This window comes from Chamaea fasciata, unplaced genomic scaffold (genome assembly GCF_029207755.1).
Source record: "Chamaea fasciata isolate MVZ Bird 193981 ecotype frontalis unplaced genomic scaffold, bChaFas1.0.hap1 SCAF_27, whole genome shotgun sequence".
Classification (NCBI taxonomy): Eukaryota; Metazoa; Chordata; class Aves; order Passeriformes; family Sylviidae; genus Chamaea; species Chamaea fasciata.
In genome coordinates, this window is record NW_027094112.1 from 2,065,908 (window position 1) to 2,083,177 (window position 17,270).

At 49.3% G+C, this 17,270-nt stretch overlaps 2 protein-coding genes across 4 annotated transcripts; both read right to left on the bottom strand.

Annotated features, from left to right (window-relative positions):
* Nucleotides 1-1,680: 1,680 nt before the first annotated feature.
* LOC136301788 (olfactory receptor 6F1-like) lies at nucleotides 1,681-4,827 on the bottom strand. 3 transcript variants are annotated; one of them, XM_066204997.1, is made up of 4 exons: nucleotides 4,665-4,827; nucleotides 4,493-4,568; nucleotides 2,818-3,227; nucleotides 1,681-2,640 (listed from the first exon to the last, which is right to left on the bottom strand). In XM_066204997.1, the coding sequence occupies exons 1-4, from the start codon at nucleotides 4,703-4,705 to the stop codon at nucleotides 2,283-2,285; spliced, it is 885 nt and encodes a 294-aa protein (XP_066061094.1). In that variant the 5' UTR covers nucleotides 4,706-4,827; the 3' UTR covers nucleotides 1,681-2,282. The 3 variants fall into 3 exon arrangements, with proteins under 3 accessions (XP_066061094.1, XP_066061093.1, XP_066061092.1); XM_066204996.1 differs by having other exon boundaries at nucleotides 1,681-3,227; nucleotides 4,690-4,827; XM_066204995.1 differs by having other exon boundaries at nucleotides 1,681-3,227.
* Nucleotides 4,828-6,938: 2,111 nt separating this feature from the next.
* On the bottom strand, nucleotides 6,939-7,743 carry LOC136301790 (feather keratin Cos1-2-like). Its single transcript, XM_066204998.1, is given in 3 exon segments — nucleotides 6,939-7,265; nucleotides 7,610-7,702; nucleotides 7,705-7,743. Coding segments are annotated over 3 exon segments (459 nt in total).
* Nucleotides 7,744-17,270: the final 9,527 nt, after the last annotated feature.

Consider the following 17,270-nt stretch of genomic DNA (forward strand, 5'->3'; position numbering starts at 1 on the left):
CAGGACTGGGAGAGATGAACGTGTTTAGCATGAAGATGGTTCTGGGGATACCTAAAATCACATTCCTGTGCCCAAAGAGGATCCAAGAGAGATGAAGAGGGACTTTTTTACAAGGGCATGGAGTAACAGGACAAGGGGGAATGACTTCCCACTGAAACAGGATAGATTCATACTAGTTACTTAGAAAAAAGTCTTCCCTCTGAGGGTGGTGAGGCCCTGGAACAGGTTGTCCAGAGGAGCTCTGGCTGCCCCATCCCTGGAAGTGGATGCTATACTGCTGTGAAACACATACTCATGTGACTTTCACAATTGCTTCTAGATCCAGGGATTTTGATGATGAAAACAGTCCAAGAAACCTGACTTGGGGCAGATCTATTGGAGGCTACACCATCAACAAGCTAAACCAGCCTTGTCAATGTTCTGTGCTCAAAATAACACCAGAATTCTCAGAGCAAGTAGCCTACTGGCTCTTCTTCCTGTTTGATCTCCATAGGTCTCTACTGATAGCCACATCTGGAGAATGAGGCCTTTGGTAGGAGGCACAATTGCTCTTATGGTTTTGCCACTGTGGTCACAGAAGCCCAAGATGGGAAGGGCTCTTCCTTACCCTGCATCAGCAAGTGGAAAACAGCCATCAGCCAGACTGGACAAGATTCTTCCTGCACTCATCCACTGCCAGAGAGTGATCCTACTCTTTTTCATGTGTCTCCTTTTGAGGGAAATCACCAGTGCTGGAGGGAGCTCCCATGTTCTCTAGTCTGTGCCAGTTTCTCTGTCCAACAGCTGGTAACATCTCAGTGATCTCGTTTCCTCCCATGAGCTAAAGGAAGGGTTCTGGGGACCTTATTTTCAGGCAACCCCACTACAGCATTTCTTATGGAAACTCAGCTCAAGGGTGCTAATCCCACCCTTTGAATTGGAATTTGTTGCTCATGAAGTATCATCCCCTTCACTGAGAAATCTCAGGGCACTCATTTGTTTTTCTGCTGCTGTTCCAGGATAGCCTGCCTCTCCCAAGTGGCACTGTCCTGCTCTGACAACCCTGTGTGAAGCTTTGCAAGTACCTGTTTATGTCAGAGGGCTCTAACCCGTGTTGATGAGGAATTCACAGCAGGTCTCAGTGTCCTGCACTCTGCTGCATCTTGGATTTCTTGGACATTTCAGGTCCTGCTTTTTGTTGCTTTCAAGGACTGTAGAGGGCTTCAACACTCCAAATATAAAATTCTCTCCCAATGCATTCCTAGGCAGAATGACAAGCAGCAATGTCTGTCTGAGGATAAATCCAGACTCAGACTCTTTCTGCTCTCCCAAATGCCACTGAAAAAGAGCACAGCAGACAAAGGGTGGGAATCAGCCTGTGCCTTGGGCAATGGTGCCTGGGCCTGGATACAGGACTATGTGCCAAGCCCCAGTGCTGTTTAGAAGTGCTAATATTCTCCCAATGAGTGTAAAGAGAGACTTGGTTCTCAGCCAGCCTTCCACAGCTCTGCACTTTGAATGCTTTGCCGATCATATTAAAGCTTTTCCACAACAAAGCCCAAAATGGGTGGAACAATGTAGTGCTAAAAATTATGTGGGGTTTTAGATGTGGAAATGCCCTGACACATCTAGTATGAAGCTCAACATTTTGCATAATTTTAATTAAAAATAAAAGAGCAAATTCAGATACTAAGGAGAGGAAAGAAGAGGAATTATGGAAATTTTGTTTACAGTCTTATGCTAGGAATAATGGCTATGGGTAGAGATATCAGACACTGCCAAATTTTATCTTGAATCAGAGTATGATTTGATGAAATAGCTACAAGAATGTGGCATAGATACATCACAAAACATTAGGCTAAAGGGAGAAACACCTGTCTACTTCCTAAAGCAATGTTTTCTAAAGTTGCTGGGATTTCTTTAGGAGATTCAGACAAACCCTGATAAAATGAAGCATTTGGCAAACCGGGCTAGAAACCTGTGGGAGTACCACTCCTCCAGCTCTGATACAGAACCATTTATGGACAGGGTTTGTGACCCTTTCCAGGCACAGCATTTTAAAGGACCAAGAGGCATTCTGAATTTACTGGGAATGAACAGAGGGTGGTGGGAGCACCAGAACTGAGGCTCAGCCCAGCCAGAGATGGCTGCAAAGTGATATGAGCTCATTGGGGAATTGGTAGTTTCTCACTGCCTGGGATGCCCACTCAGACCTACACTTGAGCAGGGATCTTCTGCAGAGCAGAAGTCATGGGAGGGTGGGGATGAATCTTTATTCAACTGATGCCCTATGAAAAGTCACTTCACTTTTTCCGAAAAGCCCGTCCCAGAGCGACCTTCACCTCTTTGTTTCTGAGTGTGTAAATGAAGGGGTTCAACAAAGGAGTTACCACTGTGTTAAAGGTATTCACAATTTTGTTCAGATCCAGGGAGTTCTGGGCTGATGGCTTAACATACAGGAACATGGTGGAGCCATACCAGATCGTGACAACACTGAGATGGGCAGAGCAGGTGGAAAAGGCTTTTTTCCGACCGTGGGCTGTCTGGATTCGCAGGATGGAAGAGATGATGTACATGTAGGAGACCAGGGTGACCACACAGGAGGCCACCACAACAATTATGGAGATGAGGAAGGTTGCCAGCTCCACAGGCCACGTATCACTGCAGGAGAGGGCAAGGCAGGAATCTATATCACATAGAAAATGATTGATGACATCTGGCCCACAGAAAGTCAGCCTGGATGTCAGAAAGGCCAGCAGGGAAATGGCCAAAAAGCCTCCCAGCCAGGAGCTGAGTGCTAGCCGAACAGAGAGGACACTGTTCATGAGGGAGCTGTACCTCAGGGGGTAGCATATGGCTAAGTAGCGGTCATAGGCCATGACAGATAGGAGAAAACACTCAGTGGAGCCTAGAGAAAGAAGAAAGAACAACTGGAGGATGCAGACACTGAAGGAGATGGTCTGGCTAGTCCCCAGCATGACTGCTATGGCTTTGGGAACAACACCCGTAGTGTACCAGATCTCCAGAAAGGAGAGATTACAGAGAAAAAAGTACATTGGGGTGTGCAGGTTGCTGCTTCTCCACACAAGGGCTATGATGGATGCGTTGCCTATTACTGTCAGGGTGTATATCAGGGCAAATACCACCACAAAGGAGACACGGAATTGCCATGTGCCTGGGAAGCCAAGAAGGATGAATTCTTCCACACTTGTCCCATTTGCCATGTCCTTCCAAATGTTGAGGTCTGTCTGCAAAGAAAGAAAAGTTTCTGTGAAAATTTGCATGCTTGTTCTGGCCCTTCAGATGCCACAAGCAGTGAAAAAAAATCACCATTCCCCAAAATGCAGTTGGTGCACAGCATGGGAAAATGGTATTTATCCTATATTAAAATTGTCAGAGAAATCTTCCCCTGATGAAACACATTTGGACAAATAGATCTAACCCGGAAAATCAGGTGTACCCCAACAAATAAACACTTGGAGAAGTATTTCTCAGGTCATGCACCTCCTTTACAGCAGGGGGAATGTGGTCACTTCTGTGAGATGAAAATCCCACTTAGGAAGATATGGACACAGGCTGAGGCACTCCAGCTATGGGAAAAGCTGTTACAAGTAGGAAGGGAATAGCATAACCTGTAGTCTCCGAGGCAGACAATACTAAGGTGTGATATCAGCAAATGCAGCTGAGGAGTACGAATACTGTCATATTAATGTGACACTGTAAGAGATTTCCCCACCTCTTCTATGTCAGTTTATTACAGGGGATTGAGACTGAGCTGCAGCCACACAGGGCAGCAGGCTAGTATGACAGTCACTACTCAAGGTCTCCTATACCTACTTTCTTCCAAGCCTCAGAACAGGAATCTTTTGCAAATACCTCAATTTCCCTCACTGATGTCTGCTTCTCAGCATAGCTACTACGGGTACTATTCATCTCCTTGCAATTTTGCCATGTCAGAGTCAGGGGAAGGATTTCTGCTGACCAAGTTGAAATATCTAGGGAGAAATACTCCTATCTCAGCTCCTCAGTTTACCCCCTTTCTTTTTTCACAGACAGAGAAAAAGCATGAGGGAGACATGACTCATTTTGTCCTATAAACACGGCTAAAAGCCCTATAGAAGTGCCAGGTTGTCTCTGAGGTCTAAGGCAGGAGTCTAGTAAGCACCTGGATGTTAGACATCTCAACTTGGGCAGAGATATTCAGCCTCAGCAACTGAAAGCAAAATCGTCTAAGTTGAATCCCATTAAAGATAGCCCTGCTGAACTGTTCCTGCAGACAAGGGAGGATTCTTGATCAGTTCTCTAGAGGGAACATATCTTCAGGTAGATGTGGAAGACAGATGGACTAAACCACTATCTGAATCATCTCTTTCTCTCCTATCTTACTCCACAACAATATATACCAGAAATCTCATGTACTTAAAGAGTAAAAAAATCTCCCCTAAATCAGCTCTCCTTAAACATGCAAGGTATTGGAAGTCTGTGCTATATGTCTTGGGCAGGTTTCACTCACCAGATTTGCCAGTGGAAATGATCCAAGTGCCATTTTTTCATGCACTGTCCTCCCAAGGTAGCCACGGTCCCCTTGGCTAACGGAGAGCATTGGAAAGAGGTAGATTTATTGGGGGGAACTCTGGATTCAGGTGAAGATGTGTGGATGAGCAGCTCTCCCCTTGCTGACTCACTTCAAGCTGATGGCAACTGCCTGACCTGGTTTCCTCTCCATCCAGTAGGATCTGACAGCTTCCACTCCTGATCTTTTCCCCCTCACAGCCACCACTGTAATTCCACTAAAGGGAACTTTGTGTGCACACACAAAGCGTAAACTCTCTTCAGCTTAGCTTCATATAGTGAGATCATACACCTGAGAGTCGCCAGCATCATTAGCATAAGAACATCCCCACACCCACCTCATTAACACAATGAAGCTCCAGCTGGCCCCACCTAGGAGACTGTTTTCTGTTTTCCCTCTGGTGTGCCCCAGGGAGTTTGACCTCTGGGAGGTCTTATGGGCTTGTCAGAGATGAATAGTACTCTCTCTTCGCACAGGCCAATTAAAGAACAGCAATGCAATTCTCTAAGTGATTGCTAGGCTGGGTGTTTGCCTCCTGCCTGCAGCTGTGGTATGAGAACCTTGTCAGGAACTCAGCTGACATGGAGATGTCTGAAATAGTCATGTTCCAAGAGACTGGAATTGTCAAGTATTTGGCGCTGGATACTACAGTGGCTGTGAAACCTCCAGGGTGGGAAGTAACTAAAGGCAACTATGGGCACATGAATACAGAGACTGTAAGGTAAGGGATTCACCTAGCTCATTTCAGAGCCTCAAATGCAGTTAAGGCCTCTGTCTTTAGCTTTAACTGAAGTGAAGAACTAAGTAAAGATGTAAGTTCAAAATCAGACAAGACATTAGTAAAGAAAAATTGATTTCCCCTGACTCCAGAAAAGGTGTCTTCTATTGAGGTACTCATCTTTTCTCCATTCATCATCAGCTGAGAGAAACAGGCACTCTCAAGCCTTAGTTCAACCCTTACAAAAAATCATCTCTTAAAGATCAGGCAATACAGGCCTTACAGACACCTATTTTTCTTTTGTTGACACTCAAGATAAACTAGTCAGCTGGCTTAGACCACACATATACAAAAATACACACACTTCTCATCCACTAGACATCTTGAGTTAGATTCACCTCCAGAAAGAGTCTGTCTGCACTGTCCAGGACCACCACACAGGTGTTGGACTTGACAGAGACATTTTCTGCAAGTCCTGTGACCCAGGCTTCAGTGTGGTTGAGAGAAAACTGACCTGTACTTGGTGTGAGGTGGAGATGCAGGTAATGGGGGTAAAGGGCTCAGCTTGAGCCTATTTGCTGACCATGAAGCCAACTCCTCACTACCTATCTGTCCTATCCATGGAAATGGATGTGGGGTTTAGCCATGGGATGGAGGTGTTGGAGCCTGTGGGTTCACTTGTGATCGCCTAATGAAGCAAGCTATGCACACATGACCAGGTGTGCAGGCCCTGCTGTGAGCTTGTCCTAGCTGGGGAGTCCAGAGGCCACCACTGGTCAGCTGCAGCATTTGTGTCTCCAGAAAGATGATTCATGCCATTTCCTGTGCACATCTGCGTTGGGTTGGGGTAAGTCCCCTGGGTGACCTGATGTCCCATCACTGACTGTAGGAAGAGTCTACAGAGTCTTAGATCTGGTGCTGAAGGTGTGTTGTATTCCCCATCTGCAGGAATGCTCTGAGACCAAGGAGTCATATCTGAGCAGAAATGTTGGATGGCTAAGCCTGATCCCTGCTGTCTGTGGAGAAGTCAGGGATGTCTTCTTCAGCTCCAAGGGACAGTGCCTGAAAGGGCCCCATGTCTGTGTTTCCCACCCTCCCCTTCCTCTGGGAATAATCAATGGTCCACTTTTGTCCCCACCTTTTCCTCCCCCACCCATGGCAATGCCTTTTGGTCTCAGCAATTCAGAGACAAGGACACCAAAAAAGGATTACATGGAGGCTGAGGGTGAGATGCAAAAAGCTTTATTGTCATTGAAGTGGGAAATGAGTTCCCTTATAGAGGAGGCTACCGGTGGGGGTGGTGAGAGGCCACCACATGCAACTGCAGAAAGTCTGTGCCCCCTCTGGCACAGACGCTGGAGAGCGACTGGAGAGCCAATGGGGCATCCATCTGCCTGCCCCACAGTGGGCAGGGGTTAGCAGATCCCCCAGAGGGGCTCTGAAAGTCTTACAGTCCAGAAGTATGGAAGACAAGAGAGAGGTGGGAGAGCGAGTAAGGCAGGGAAAGCAAACACTGGCCATGGTTTCAGAGAGCTCCACCTGCCCTCCTTTGGAAGGGTAGCATTGGTTGCTCAGCACCTCTGAACTCAATGGCCAGGAACTCTGTCCTCAGTCCAGCATCAGCTTCTGGGTTCCTGGGGGGTCCTTGTGAGGGCTGCACCAGTGGCTTTAGCAGGGACGATATCTGCTGCCACCATAGCGGCTGGTGATGCAGGACAGGTCAAAGCCCCCAGAGTTGATGGGCACTCCATCACAGCTGAGGATGTTGCCAACAGCAGCAGAGGTGGAGGATCCCACCACAGTGTTCTGTGGGAAGGAGCTGAGGATGGGGCCGGGCAGGGTCACCACCACGGGCGAGGGCTGGATGGCCACGGTGGAGTCCTGGCACTGCCTGACACAGGGCTCATTGCAGCTGTTGGCCAGCGGGGTGGGGCCGCAGGGCTGGCAGGGCCGGCACGGGGTGTAGCAGGACATGTCTTGGGGCTGGAAATGCACCTGAGAGAGAGGGAAGGGAAGGAAGCAGAGCACAGGAGCGTATGAGGAGCCATAGGCCATGAGTCCATCATCCCACAGCAAGAATTGCAATGGTACCTGCTTAAGCCTGAAGGGAGAAACTGGGCAGTGAGAGAAAGGGGTTTTCAGCCTCATCCTGACACAGTACTGCAAAGTATCACCTTATTTCTTCAATAAAGATCTCCCTCAGCCAAATCCTTGACACTCCCTGAGACCTTAGTTCTTCTCTGACCCCTCAGCAGCAGCAGCATGAAGACCTCTCACAGGCTATAGAAACACACATCTGCTTCACCAGAAAAGAACAGGGGAAAGAGCTTCAGACTCACCTGGGTCCCAAGGAGAAGGAGGCAGGAGAAGTGGATGAGAGAGGATGAAGTTGGACTGGCTTTTATGGTTGCTCTGAGTTGCCCCAGGCCCAGAGGTGGCTTCTATGAAAGTGATAATTTCCTAAGGTGCTCATGATGTATGGAAAACATCTCAGCTAATGACATGGGCTGGGTGCTTGTTTTCCGTGTTGCCACCTTTTCATTTCCTGGCTTATGTCATAGACATTTCTCCATGGAGGCTTCTTCTGCATGCTGAGATTGAGACGCCTCAGGATTTCCAGGGCAGGAATGTGTCAGTGTCTGCGGAATCCTCTGCTCAAGTGCTGGACGGGTGTGGTGCAGGGAAATGAGGTTGGCCTGGAGCTGCCTGATGGTGTTGCCTGTGGCCTTGTTGATAGGAAGGGGCCCAGCTGCTCCCAGCACTTCAACCCTTGACTAGTCACCCAAGGATATGCTATGATACCATTGCAAAATTATATGCTATGTCTCTTTCCTCCGTGCCTCCCAACTTGCTCCAGTGTTTGTTTGTGCTCTGAATCGTGGACATTTGGGCTGCAATGTTGGGTTTAATTTTCTTGCTCCTAAAGCTCTCCTTATGTCCTTCCAATGGCTCCAACGAGGGAGAATCCTCAAGTCATCTGGGTAATGTGAGCCAATGCTTGGTCACCCTCAACAATTAGAAGATCTTTCCTATGTTTCACACACAGGAAAGCTTCCAGTGTTCCAGCCTGTGTTTGTTGTCTGTGGTCCCATCACTGGGCACCTCAAAGACCTCAGAGAAGCAACTGGCTCTGTTTGCCTTGCACCCTCCGGATTTGGGTTGTATGGCAAGGTTTTGGTTGTGGGGGAGGCAAAGTGGCTTTAAGACTGATCCACCACTGGCCAAGTCTGAGCTCATCAGTGATGGTGGAAGCACCTCTGGGATAACATGTTTAGGAAGCGAGAAAACACCTACTTGTGGAACAGCAGCCAGAAGAGAGGTGAGAGAAGATGAGAGAGAAACCACCCTGCAAACACCAATTTCAGTGAAGAGGGGAGGTAGGGGCTTCAGGTGACCCCATAAAAGCTCGTGCTGGATCAGGGTCCTGTCAGGACCTGTGGCCATGTGAGTGACAGGCCAGTGCTAGCACAGGTTTGCAGGCAGGACTTGTGAAGGACTGTAGCCCATTGGTGAAGTTTATGGGGTACTGTCTCCCATGGGAGGGACCTCATGCTTGAATAGGGGAAGAGTGTGAGAGTTCCCCCTCCTAAGGACAAGAGAACCACAGAGACATGTGTTGAGCTGACAATAACTCCCATTCCCTATCCCTTTGGAGGGGAGAAAATCAGGAGTAAAGTTGAGCTGAAGAAGAAGGGAGGGGTTGGGGGGAAGGTGGTTTTAGATTTTAGGCTTATTTCTCATTACCCTACTCTGACTCAATTGCAGTAAATCAAATTAATTTCCCCAATCCGAGTTGGTTTTTCCCATGAGGATAACTGGTGAGTGATCTTTCCTGTCCTTATCTAGACCCAGCAGCCTCTTATATTTTCTCTCTTCTGTCCAGCTGAGGAGGGGGAGTGATGGAACAGCTTTGGTGGGCATCTGGTATCCAGCCAGTGTGAAAGCACCACACCCTCCTTTTAGGTGTTTATATATGTTGGTAAAATTCATCTAAGCCTTTTGTTCTCTGTAATGAAGAGTCCCAGCTCTCTCAGCCTTTCCTTATAGGAGAGATGTTCCTGTAAGAGAGTTCATTCATTTTTTTTTTTTGTCCCTTTATTGGATTCTCTCCAGCATTTCTGTAGCCCCCTTGTACTGGGGAGTCTAGAAGAGGAACCAGTACTCCAGGAGCACTCTCACCAGTGTTGAATAGAGAGGAACAGTCCTCTTCCTGAACCTTCTGGTAGCACTCCTTCCACTGCAGCCCAGAACACTGTTGGCTTTCTTTGAGGCAAGGGTCCATTGCTAGCTCATAATCAACTCAATGTCCAGCAGGACAGCCCAGGTGGTCTTTTGCAAAAGGGCTTTACAGCTGAGGGGTGCCCAACACATACTGATGCACAGGATTGTTCCTCCCCCACATGCAGGACTTTGCCCTTCCCCATGCTGAATTGCAGGAGGTTCCTGTCAGGCTGCTTTTTCAGCCTGTCAAAGTCCCTCTAAATAGCAGCATCCACAGTGTCATAAGAATGATCAAGTGCTCCTGGGTGAACAAGGGCAGCACCAATGTATTTCTTCTTGGGAGAACAATGGAAGTTTTTTATACAAGTAAGATGTCATTAAAGGGTCCAGTGTGCTTGATTTAGTCCAGAGTGCTTTTCAGTCTTGTGGCCCATCAAACCTAAGAACACCAAGAGACTCGAGGGTTACAATGATGATTGTCACATCTTCTGTCATAGAACAACAACCAGGTTTTCTGGGAGCAACTGAAAATGACTGATGAGGGCTGGGAAGTATCACATACAGCACCTAATAAAAGAAAAACCCCTAAGTGCAGTGGCACACCCTGTAATGTGTACTGGTGAGACTAAAATATTCATAGAATCATGAAGTTGTAGGTAGGTTTAGGTTACAAGGGACATTTAAAAGGACATCCTTCAATCCAACCTCTTCAAGGGGAAGGAAGTTGTATTAAAAAAACTTTAATTTTTTTTTTAATGTGCCATTAAAAAACACATTGGAGTAGGCTGAAGCAGCCTGACCTGGTCTGAGCTGAAAGACCACACACACTTCCAGTTGGGTTATAAGTTTTATTTAAAGAACACATTAGGGAAAATTCCTGCAAGAGATGCTAGTCTGAATCTTCTGAAACATATTTTGAGTAGCTGTGGTTGTGGGAAAGATCCATCTTCATACTTTTCAAAAAGCATCAGCATCCAATTGTTTTTCATCTGGATTACTAGATTGAAGTTTGCAAATCTGTTCACAAAGAAAACCCTTTTTGCAGTGGCACAGGGAAAAGACACAGTGGTACCCACAGACCATGGAGCAGGGATGCCACAGTACTTCCTCTGGGAAGCAATATCTATAGAAATGTGCTTTAAAAGCTGTGACTCTTTCAGGAAAAGGAGCACTGTTCAGATGGAAGCCATAGGAGTCAAAACCTTGTAGAGTTCAGATGTGCCAAGCTGGCTGGTGCTCTCCAGGCTGTGGATGTGTATCCATCACCAGTTCTGAGGAAACATGCGCCTTAGGGAGCCAGCTGTTGAGGGAAGTGCCTAGGTGTAGGATTCTACTGAGAAAATCCAAGAGGCCTTGTCCGTCTCAGACCTCTGTCTTAGGAGAAAATTCTGTCCCTAAATAATCTGTTGATTATTGCCCTAATCTGTTCTACAGATGTGCAGGAGGTCCCAGGAGGGCTGGAGCTGGGCAGGAGTGCCAGGGCCAGAGCTGGTGCTGGGGCTCAGGGCAAGGCCAGACTCGAGAGAGGCCCATGTACAGGATCCGTCCTGTGACTGCCGTGGGGGGTGAAGGGGCCTGGCCAGGTCAGGAGAACGAGAGTAGCTCAGGCCAGACACAGGCACTGAGAGGGCAGAGCTGGGACAGGCCTGTGCTAGGCCTGGGCTCTCATAGAGCCCCTGGCAGGCCCCAGCTTGAGCTCAGCCCATGGCTGAATTGGGTCTAGGTAGTCTTGGTCCTGGTGCTCCCTGTCCTGGGGCTACCTGCTGACTCTGCTCTGACTCCCACAGACTCTGCCTGGGGTAGAAATGCACTTGTGGCTGGGTTGTGACACCTATGGGGCCGAAGAGTTCTTGGGCCTCAGGAAAGCTGCTCTGTCCTGGGGCAAGACAAGGCAGAACAAAGGCCTGCTGTGTGTTTTGCCACCACTCCCTGTCCCGGGGCTGGCTTCACCGGATGGGTGTTGGGTTCAAAGGGAGAGGGGACTCCAGCGTGGGGCCTGCTGTAGCTGATCCCAGCAGAGGAACACCTCAGCCCTACCCTGGCGGCATGAGGTGAGCCAGGCCAGAGGCTGTGCTGCAGGGGGACAGGGCTGCTTGGGGAAGTTGCCTCTACTGCCCATGACCAGGCACGCTGACCACGGCCCCTGGATCAGGTGGTGGAGGAGAGAAGTGGAGTAGGGAATGTAGGCCATTCCAAGGCTATCAACCCATTTCCAATTCCTCCCAGTTTTTGGCTTGTGAGCTTCCTTGCCCTGCACATCTTCGCACAAAGCAAGAGAAGCACTCTTCCCCAAGAACTTGTGGAAATGCTGACCTCCTCAGGGCTTCCCACATGTCTGCAGTTCTCTTCTAGAGAGCAGCAGTTTTCAGGAGTCCTGATTGCATGATGTGCTTCATCAATAGCAGGTGGTATTTCTGAGATGAGATACAGCCAGGCAAGGACTGACAGCTACTGGCAGTGGAGCAACTAGGGATGTCTTCCTTCATGGATGAAAAGCTGGATATGACTTGAAAATGTGCTCTTGCAGCCCAGAAAGCCAACTGTTTCCTGATTATGCCCCTCTACAGAGACCCCATCTTGAATACTCCCTCCAGCTCTGGAGTCCTCACCACAGGGAGGACATGGACCTTTTGGAACAAGCCCAGAGGAGGCCACAAAAATGATCTGAGGGCAGGAGCACTTCTCTTACGAGGACAGGCTGAGACAGTTGGGATCATTCAGCCTGGAGAAGCCAGGGCTTTGAGGAGACTTTGTTGCAGCCTTTCAGCATGCAAAGGGGGCTTAAAAGAAATATTTTAGCAGGGTTTGTTGTGATAGGGCAGGGGAAACAGTTTTAAACTAGAAGAGGGTAGATTCAGACTAGCTATGAAGAAATTTTTTACAAAGAAGGTGGTAATACAGAGGAATATGTTGCTCAGAGAGAGATGGTAGATCCCTGTACACATTCTAGGTCAGGTTTTGTGGGGCTTTGAACTACCTGCTCTAGTGGAATGTGTCACTACTCATTGTAGGGAGACTGGACCAAGAGAAATTCCAACACTAAATTCTATGAAATTCTGTGATGCCTCAGTGTGTGGAAGCAGTGGTGTAAAGAAGAAGCATTGCAATTTGTCCCACCCGCCAGTGCCATGGTGATGAAATGATGAAGTGTGTCCCTTGTGCCCCTCAACTAATGATTTTTCTGCTCAGCACTCAGTGCACAGATGAAAGACAACAAAAGGACACAGGCAAGGTTGCAGCAAGTTTTTAATATGCACACAGGTCAAAATTAGGTGATTCTAAGCAGACATTCCAAGTATGAGGAGGAGTGAAACAGCCAAGAATCTCTTCCCTTTTCCTGTGGCAGAGTTCCCACAGGGAATCTTTTGATTGTCCAGGAATAGGACACAGTCCAGCATGCCCCTGCATGCTTGTTTCCAGAGTCCTCACAGCAGATTTTGAAGGAAGCACAAGAGAATAAAAGGCAAGAGTAAGGAAGGGTGAGAGTGAAAGAGAGGAGAGGTAGACATTGGCCAAGTTTTCAGAGAGCCCAGTATCAGCTTCCTCAGGTTGATCCCTTCAAGTTTGCCTGGGCAGGAAAATCAGTGATAATCAGATACTCTTAAAACAATGACATAAAGGTTTGATCCTCTGTCCAGCTTCACATTCCGAGTTCCTTGGTGTCCTTATCTGAGGCCATTGACAAGAGATTTTACGAGGGATGACAGCAGCTTTAGCAGGGACGACATCTGTTGCCACCATAGCAGTTGGTGATGCAGGACAGGTCAAAGCCCCCAGAGTTGATGGGCACTCCGCCACAGCTGAGGATGTTGCCAACAGCAGCAGAGGTGGAGGATCCCACGGCGGTGTTCTGTGGGAAGGAGCTGAGGATGGGGCCGGGCAGGGTCACCACCACGGGCGAGGGTGAGGGCTGGATGAACCCTGAAGTCCTGGCACTGCCTGACACAGGGCTCAGTGCAGCTGTTGGCCAGTGGGGTAGGGCTGCAGGGCTTGCAGGGTTGGCACTTCTCTATGCAGGACATGTCTTGGGGCATGAGGGGCACCTGGAGAGAGGGCAGGAAGGAAGAAAAGCACAGGGATACATGAGGAGCATCCTGTCACTACATCAGGAGTCAAATAACATGCAGGGCCAGGAGGTGGAGGCTGTGCAGAGATGTATGAGGGCTCATTGGCCTCATCCTGCCAGGGCCTAAAAAGAGTCACCAGCTCCTATGCAGCCACTGCCAAGGCTCCAAGTCCAGATGACAACTGATCACAGTCCCAGTCTCCCTGCACTTTGAACCTTCTCCCTACTTCTCTCTCCCTTGACAAATAGCCCCAGGAGCCATCGTAGAAGACAGCTGGAATCAGCCTGAGGGGTCCATTAAGTTGGTATCTCCTTTTAGAGAAAGCAGAGAAGGAGAAAGTGTTTCAGACTCACCTGACTCCCCAGGAGAAGGGGATGAAAGAGCAAAGAGCTTGGCTGGTTTTTATCATTGACCTTTGCTGCCCAAGGCTGCCAGAGGCATCCCATCTAGAGGTGATCATTTTCTGACAAATTCATCTTGAATGCAAAAACCCTCACATTTAATGCTGCAAGCTGTGGTTTGGCTTCTTAAATGACTGTGTTTTCACTTCCTTCTTTATTTCTGGCACATTTCCTGAATCAAGGCATCTTTTGCATGACATGATGAGAGGCCCAAGAATTTCTGGATCAAAACACATCAGCGTCAGCACAGGACTCATACCACATGCTGCAATAGTCCATTAGAAGTAAATTATGTCAATCTGGGTCACTCCATTTGTATCCTAGGGGCATTTGTCTCAAAGAAGTGGCCTTGTTCCTGGGTTTTGACTGTATCCTACCAAACACAGAGCTCAGAACAATTCAGGTGGCTGACTTTGCCTTCTCCTGTCACGTACCAGGAATGTAGAAAGGGGGGGGAAAAGGGAGAAGATTTTTATTCAGCTGTGAGAAAGAAAGGCAAATAACATAATAAAGGGGCTTCCATAAAAGACATAGGCAACAAAAGGAAGAGTAAGGAAAATGTAGGACTGTTGCAGATTGAAATGAGGGCCCTGGTGACACAGGACAGAGAAAAGGCTGAGGTGCTAAACACTTTCTTTGCCTCAGTCCTTATTAGCAAGACTGGCCTTCAGGAATCCCAAATGCAGACTGGGATAAAGTCAGGATCAGTGAGCACGCACCCTTGCTGGAAGGACATCAGGTCTGGGAATCCTTAGCAAACTGCACATATTTTAGGCCCTGTTGGAATGTAAACACAAGTTGTAAGGGATTGGCACCTGTCATTGCCAGGTCACTCTCAGTTACCTTCAGCTGAGCACAGTGACTGGGTACTAGAGCAAAGCAAATGCCACTTCTGTCTTCAAACAGGGGAAAAGGAGAATCCAGGGAGCTACAGCTTTCTCAGTCTTACCTTAGCCCCTTTGAAGGTGGCTAATGAAGAAGATGGAGCAGCTAATCCTGGAAAGCTCTCCTAATCAAAGGCCCTGTCAGTGATGAGAAAGTCACCAGGAGCAGGTCAGTGTGGCTTCACAAAGGGGAAGTTAGGCCTGATCTTCTTGATAATGTGCTGTGGTGGTGTGACAGACTCAGGAGAGGAGGAAAGAATGGTGGGATCTTCTCTACCTGGACATGAGCAAGGTCTTTGACAGTTTTGTGTGTGATTCCTGTAGGAGCCTCACAGAGAAGTTGTTAATGTTGGATGAGCAGACAGTGAGGTAGAATGAAGACTGACTGGCCAGGCACAGGGATCAGTGATCAGCACCACAAAATAAAGTTGGAGACCAGTGACTGGTGGTGCATCCAAAGGGTCAGGACTTGATGGGTCCTGTTTATCAACTTCATTGATGATGTGGGTGATAGGGACAAGAGTGGACCCTCAGCAGGTTTGCAGACAACACCAAACTGGGAGGAGAGGCTTATGCATCAGAGAGTCAGGCGAGCAATCCAGAGGGACCTCAGCAAGCATGAGAAATGGGCTGATGGGGAACTCATGCAGTTAAACAAGGGAAAGTACAAATTCCCTTGTGTCAAAGAAGTCCAACAGTATCCTCAGCTCCGTTAGACCAGGTGTTGCCAGGAGCCCAAGAGTGGTGACTGCTCCCCTTTATGCAGCGCTGGGGGTGACAGAGCTGCGGTGGCATCCTCTGGCTGCCCTTTCTCTGTGACCATACTGGTGACAAAAGGGATCAAAAGGGAGTGATAAGGTGAGTGGGAAATTGTCTGGCCTACCAGGCCCAAAAGAGTTGTGGCCATTGCTTCAAATGCCAGCTGAGAACTCTGGGGTCTCTCAGGCATCAGCTGTAGGACCACTAGTGTTTCATGTTACCATGAATGTTATGAATAGTGGGAAGCAGGACACTCTCCACAAGTTTGGAGGTGACAACAAACATTAAAGAACAGGCAGTGAACTGGCCTCTGTTGCCCAAGTTGTTCCCAGAAAATCCTGGAACCACCTGTGCAAAGGAAATAGGGAATACAGCCTAGACTCTGGAAGTTGTCTGCAACATGAGACTAGGCTACGGACAGCCGCTGGAACATGAGGCTCCCAGCCTCCTCACTGCCACCTGCAGACAAAACCTGGCTGCTGTTTCCAGCCCTCTGCACGGAGACAGCTCTGTGAAGCTGCTCCATCTCCTGGTGGAGAGGAAGAGCCCATTTTGCCAGAAGACCAAGCTGTGCCCGTACAGACCACCTGAGCGCTCTGAGGCCGGGCGAGAGCCCGAGCGGCGCCGGCACAGGGGCCAGCCCCGGGGGGGGTAGCGGGAGGGGAGAGGAGGGGGAGGGGAGGGGAGGGGGAGGGGAGAGGAGGGGAGGAGGGGAGGGGAGGGGAGGGAGGAGGGGGAGGGGGAGGAGGGGAGGGGGGGAGGGGAGGGGAGGGGAGGGGAGGGGAGGGGGAGGGGAGGGGAGGGGAGGGGAGGGGAGGGGGAGGGGAGGGGGAGGGGAGGGGGAGGGGAGGGGAGGGGGAGGGGAGGGGAGGGGAGGGGGGAGGGGAGGAGGGGAGGGGAGGGGTGGGGAGGTGGAGGGAGGAGGGGAGAAGGGGTTGGACAGTCAGAGCACAGGGCCGGTGCTGGCGGGGGCAGCGAGGCTCGGCGGCGGAGCGGCGGGGATGCAGCCGTGTCGGAGCGCGGGGTTGACGGCGCTGGCCGCGGTGCTGCTCGGTGCGCGGGTGTGCGGCTGGGGCGACCCCGCAGATCCCTGGAAGTTACCGTCCCCTTCGGCTTCTTTATGGACCTCTGCCCCATAACCATCTCCGAGTCCATTGCTTTCTCTGCAACATTTCCTATTCCCTCAGAAAACTCATCCCTCTCTTCTTAGTTTAACCATTCCTATACCTTCTTTTCCTCTCTGTCTTCTAGCATGTTTTATGTAGTTATTCTTATTACTATTAATGCACATTTCCGTTTCTAGCACATGTAGACATTCTCTGCAAACTATTCTCATCATCTCTGTACGTCCCTGACTGCTTCTGCAGGATTTCCTTCTGGGAAGCGCTGGGGGAGAATGTAGGAGTTGAGATTTGTCCTTTCATTTCTCCCTGCCAGTGTCTGCAGTCAGAGCTCAGGTACAGCAGGAGGCATTTCTGGAGACCACCGAGGGCAGCGGCATCAACATCAGCTGCTCACTACCCCAATATCCGGATCGGCGAATACATCTATTTCTACCGTCAGCTCCCGGGCCGAGGACCCCGAATTTCTGGCGGTCACTGCTAAAGGGTCCAAGGACCTTCGAGCCCCTGAAGGGCGTCTGTCGATGTCGGCAGATCGGCGCAGCAG

Coding starts and splice junctions, on each gene's coding strand:
- LOC136301788 (XM_066204995.1), bottom strand. CDS start 4,705: ATGGAGAGGAAACCAGGTCAGGCAGTTGCCATCAGCTTGAA. Junction 4,569..4,664: donor GCAGTTGCCATCAGCTTGAA/GTGAGTCAGCAA, acceptor GCTCTCCGTTAG/CCAAGGGGACCGTGGCTACC. Junction 3,228..4,492: donor CATTTCCACTGGCAAATCTG/GTGAGTGAAACC, acceptor CTTTCTTTGCAG/ACAGACCTCAACATTTGGAA.